The sequence below is a fragment of the Tribolium madens genome, unplaced genomic scaffold, assembly GCF_015345945.1.
Source record: "Tribolium madens isolate multiple individuals breed KSU strain unplaced genomic scaffold, Tmad_KSU_1.1 Scaffold_3;HRSCAF=73;Tcas5.2_LG2, whole genome shotgun sequence".
NCBI classification, from domain to species: domain Eukaryota; kingdom Metazoa; phylum Arthropoda; class Insecta; order Coleoptera; family Tenebrionidae; genus Tribolium; species Tribolium madens.
In genome coordinates this window covers 504192-509545 of record NW_025401006.1, presented here as the reverse complement: position 1 = coordinate 509545, position 5354 = coordinate 504192, and the positions used below count along the sequence as shown (strand labels likewise).

Here is a 5354-nt window from a genome sequence, read left to right as displayed (position 1 = left end):
CTTAGCGTCAATCATTTCTCTCACATAAGGTGGAAAGACAAGAGAATTTTTCCTATGAATAAACATCTACATGAATATGCAAATCTGCATGCTAGTCTTAAAGGGAACATCTCTCCTCTCATCGGAACGTTTAGTGATGGAATGATATTTGCATTTCCGCGATGCTTTCACAAAACGTATGCTAACGACTGTAAACTCGCATAATCAAAAAAAGAAATGAATTGTGGGTACTCGAAATTTATGTAAGGAGTTTCTTATCTTGTATAAAACTTTTGTAAAATATTAGATAAGTCTGTAAACAGTTGCGTGTATGTACTGAAGACACGTATTCTCACAATATTTCTTAATAGATAAGAAGGGTTTATTCGATAAGCGTACTCTTCACATGCCATCGAGATAGATGCAAAGAGCCACCGTCTCAAAGGGCTGTTGTAAAGGGTGGGCTACAATACGCCTTTGATCTGAGATCACCAAGTCTTCACGCCGCGGCTTTAAATTCAATTACTGGCTAAATTCATAACATGTTGAGCAACCGACAACGGGGAAACCCACCTTTAATCTCGTCACGCTAGACATTTTGCAGAAATAAAAACTACAATTAGTAATCTAAAGTTTATTCCTCTTGGCACAAATAACTGATAAAATACATGATCAGTAATAAAAATAACAAAATAAACTAACTAATTTATTCCTTTAACTCTAAATATAAAAAATTGAAATAATTACTGCAGCTACTTGACAATTCGGACTCTGAAAGTCAACATCTCTGACAAAAACGATCTAATTTGGTCAAGTGCAAGAAACACATACTGGTCGGCATCAGTAAAACAATCATTCTTCTCCTTCAAATTTGAACAAAAATTCCTCAAAAATAATTTGCGGTTGTTATTATTATTATCGCATATGTCAATTTCGAATTTATATTTATTGGCTTCTTCCGGGGGTCCGATCAGTTGCATTGCCCAATAAAAACGCTGCCTGTAATACCGATAGTGCAATTTAAATAAAGCGTCTCCATATTTCATTATGTAGCATGTGTTTTCCTCTTCCTCGAAATAGTTACCATCAAGAAATAATCTCACTGTATCGACTTCAAGAATGTTATCATGATGGACGTCTTGAATATGGCGATAGATATCTTTAGCAGAGCCTTTCCAATTGCAATTTTCATACTCTTTAAGAGGGCAATGTTGCGGTCCGTAAAGACAGTACTTTTGGTGATGTTTTATCTTTCCAGGTTTATCGGCAAAATCACAACCGTGGTCAGAGTTCTTGCAAGGGTATGTTATAAGAAAGGCCATTTTTTCGAGGGTAAAGTTTTGGGTGTTTTTGATATCCTCTCGGCAAATTGGACATTGAGTTATTTGTTCTTTACAAGTGCCACAGATACTATGGCCGGTGACGCATTGGAAAATCGGAGGGATGATGTAATGGAGACACACTGGGCACTCTAATTCGCTCAACATTTCAAAATTTATTTCCGGATTTGGTTTCTTCTTTGGGTTCGATATTTTTTTCTCATCAAATATTTGAATAGTTCCTATGATCACGGATGGGTCCTGTAGTCGATCCCTAATACATTCAGCGCTAATTTCGGTGACATTTTCCTCTAAGAATGTATCAGCTGATTTTGGAGCAAATTCTACCGATTCAGTCCTAGTCCCATTCCAAACGGTGATTTTATAATTATATTTAGTCACCGGATCCAACATTTTATAGCAAAAAACTGAACATTTCAGCACATTTTCGTTAATATCAAACTTTCGTTTAAGACTGAAAAGCTCGTCTTCGTATATAAGCAGACTGTACGTATCGTACGAATTAAGAAAACTTATTTCAAACTCGCCATCTCTCAAAATTGCATTTGGATGAGTTTCTTCAAAGTGATCCAAAAGTTCGTTGACGCTTCCTTGCCACATGCATTCTTGTGAACATGCAATTATTTTGTAAGGACAGTTCTCTTCGTGATTGGGAACCTCATCAGGGAACAAGTTTTCGACACAGCCTTCCGTGTGATAAATACATGGAAATTTTAAATACTGTGCAATTTGTTCAAAGAGTGTAGCTCTTTGAAAATTACTATCGTTCAAAATTGCAGAGCAACGGCCACAAATCGGCTGATTATTCTCACATGTATAAATTGGAAAATACGAGAGGAATTTGTTACAAAGATTGCATTTTGCTGAATTAAGGGCTTCTTGTGGTATCAACATGGTGACACAAGCTTGAATCTGCAATAAAAATTTTTGCTGAAGTAACTTCATTCTTGAAAGAATATAATTTGTATATTGAAAAGCGTAATGAAAATACATACCAGGTGAATAAAAAGTATGGAACCAAACGTTTTTTGCTTAAACCATTTATTTTTGGAAAAACTAATTGATAAATGATAGAGTACTATAGAAATGTGATGTTTTATCAAGAATAAAAATTTTTGAAATTTTCTTTTGTTTTTGAGTTCTACAATTTTTTATATTTTTTTAAATGGCAATTCACTATAATGAAGGTTATGATCTAAGGATTACAGCTATCTACTTTCTATCTAATTTTTTCAATTTTTTTTTTTATTTTAGGTAATTATTATTTTCTGGAGGCAAATGATTTAAAAAAAAACGCTGGGTTTCATACTTTATATTCACCCTGTATATCAACATACACTCCTCCATAAAATACTACTCCCTCCGTCCACATTTAAGTGTCCGGTTTTGCAAAAATGTTTGTCCAGAAATAAATGTCCGAAAAAAAAATAATACGCAGAACATGATTATGTGAAAAACATTTTTTTTATTAACACTATCCAGGGTGTTTTGTAATTAATTAAGATATCAAGAACATTAAAAAAAAAGAGTAAAAAGTACCCTAGCTAATTTGGCTGTTGGTTCTTGCCACTTTCAGCCACAAAATTCTAAATTTCATAGTTTTTTACAAAAATAAGTATCTTGCATTTTTTCTATAAAACTTACCGTTTTTGTGTAAAATCAGTTTCCAATCTTACAGACCATAAAGAAGATAAAAATTAAAAATTAAATTTGTTTCACCGTTTAAGAGACCCGTGATTAAAAATATCGAAAACTGATCTTTAAATTCGTTCAGGTGTTTAAAAGTAATCAACTGTACCAACTCTTGTAATTTTATCTATTCTGCAATAGTGTTAAAACTCCATAAACAACGCATCTCTTTCAAGGGGTGTAGCTCGCTTACGTAACATTTTTTGATACATATTCATAGAAAATTTTTGTCTTAAAACTTAATATTCTATTACATGTTTAAATTTGTAACAATAAAAACGGAACACCCTGTATACTATCGTCAGTTGCAACCAGTACAAAATCTTTATTCATCCTACACGTATTGTAATATTTTTGTTTTATTAAATTTACCAATAAATCAAATGATATCACTTGTTTTTTTTTTCTTCTTCATTTAGGTATTATTCAATTCTTATAAGTTTTACTCATAGATATTTGATTATTAAAAATAAAGAATGAATATACAGGGACATTTTTTTATTAGTATACATGGCCCTATGTATACCTACAGTTAAAAAAACCGGGTCACTTTCATAGGGTAGGCGACCAACATTTCAAGCTTTTAGAGGGTACTTGATATTAAAATATTTAAAAATTAAATTTTGTGTCAATGCAGGCTGTTCTTAGCCCTCACCCTCCTTAAACTATTTTCCCTTTGATACCACACAAACATTTCAGTTTTTTTTCTTTGATGTACACGGTATCACAAATGGTATTAACTTTTTAAAGCACCGGTTTAAGATTCAAGACTGACAGTTGACAAACTTGACACAAAATTTTAGTTTTGAATATTTTAATATCTAGTACCCTCTAAAAGCTTGAAATACTAGTCTCCTACCTTATGAAATTGACCCGTTTTTTTTAACTGTATACATAGGGCTATGTATACTAATAAAAAATGTCCAGTTGGAGACAAAATACTTTGGTCGTCAATGTCACAATGACACTAAATGATAAAGCATGCTTTAGGACTGTTAACCTTATTTTTAGCTACTGTCAAGTTGTATGTACATATTTTTGATAGGAAAATATAATAGCTCTCATTAATTTGAAATTGTCATTCATTTTAACGTTAAAGCTTGAATTACATTAAAGTGTCAGAAAAGTGACGACCAAAGTATTTTGTCTCCAACTGTCCCTGAATTAATTTATTTTAATTAAAATTATGCTTGAACGAATACATAATAATTTAGTTCATTCCTTCTTAATCAGGTAGGTAGGTCTACAAAACCTGTAAAAAAGCTAATTGTAGGTAAATTAGGTATTACGTACTCTAAACAATTTAATAAATTCCAAAACTGCATTACAGAACTCTACTTTTTGCACATTCGGTATTTTAAAATTGTTTATAGATATACACTTACAATCCACTGTAGGTATGATACAAGTAAGATAAGATATGTAGAACAGATAAGGGAAGTTGGGAATTCCGCATTTAAACAAAATTAGGGTTAATTAAATTAGTTAAAGATTAATAATTTTTTGTTTACATAAACTATATTAGAGTACAATCCTCGGTATTCATTACATTTTAGGAGTATAGAAATAGATTGTGGTTGTTTATGATTAGGCAATTCATAACCTTAAAGGTTAATGCTGCTAGAATAATATTAATGTTGCTAGAATAAATAAATCTGAATACATTTTTTATACAATATCAAAGCGTTTTCATCAAGGGATTAAAGCAATTAATTGATTGTTTACATTATGTTCACCATAATTATTGTACTTCCCAGTTGTCGATTTAACTTTTGCTTGTTGAATCTTATAGTAATTTGGTAATGAAAAGTGGTTGAATAAAATTACATACCTGATCCACGAGACAGGAACAACCAGTACCAGAAACAAAATACTTCTTTAGGTCTAACTTTTGCACAAAAGAGGAGGAACTTATTTTTTCAAATATGCAACCGTAATCAGCTGTGCCATAAGATAAGAATGTGTTGGGTGTTGCGTTTCAACCGTTCAATTTTGTATATTTTCAAATGGATAGGCAACTTATTTAGCAGGAAAATTTTGTAAGTGCTCTAACCATACGTACCTGTAGCTGTTTGGGTCAAAAACCAGTGGCAGTTATAGAACAATATACTTTTTACAGTTTATAAATTTGCACATGAGTTGTTTGTCTAAGTTTTAATTTTTATGTAAAATAAATACGAAAGTAAAAACTTTTTGTTATTTAATTTAAAAAAATCTAACGTGATAATCACATATTTAATATTTTATTGAAAATTTTAATGGGAACAAACTAAACGTTAAAAATGTAAAGTACATCTCCTAAGTAAAAATACTAAACGCCAGTTAAAAATACTAAACGTAAGGTGA

At 31.4% G+C, this 5354-nt stretch overlaps 1 protein-coding gene across 1 annotated transcript; it reads right to left on the bottom strand.

Moving 5' to 3' along the window:
- Positions 1-598: 598 nt before the first annotated feature.
- Positions 599-4968, bottom strand: LOC123007426. Its single transcript, XM_044402723.1, has 2 exons — positions 4840-4968; positions 599-2231 (listed from the first exon to the last, which is right to left on the bottom strand). Exon 2 carries the CDS (start codon positions 2211-2213, stop codon positions 732-734), a length of 1482 nt encoding a protein of 493 aa, XP_044258658.1. The 5' UTR covers positions 2214-2231; positions 4840-4968; the 3' UTR covers positions 599-731.
- Positions 4969-5354: the final 386 nt, after the last annotated feature.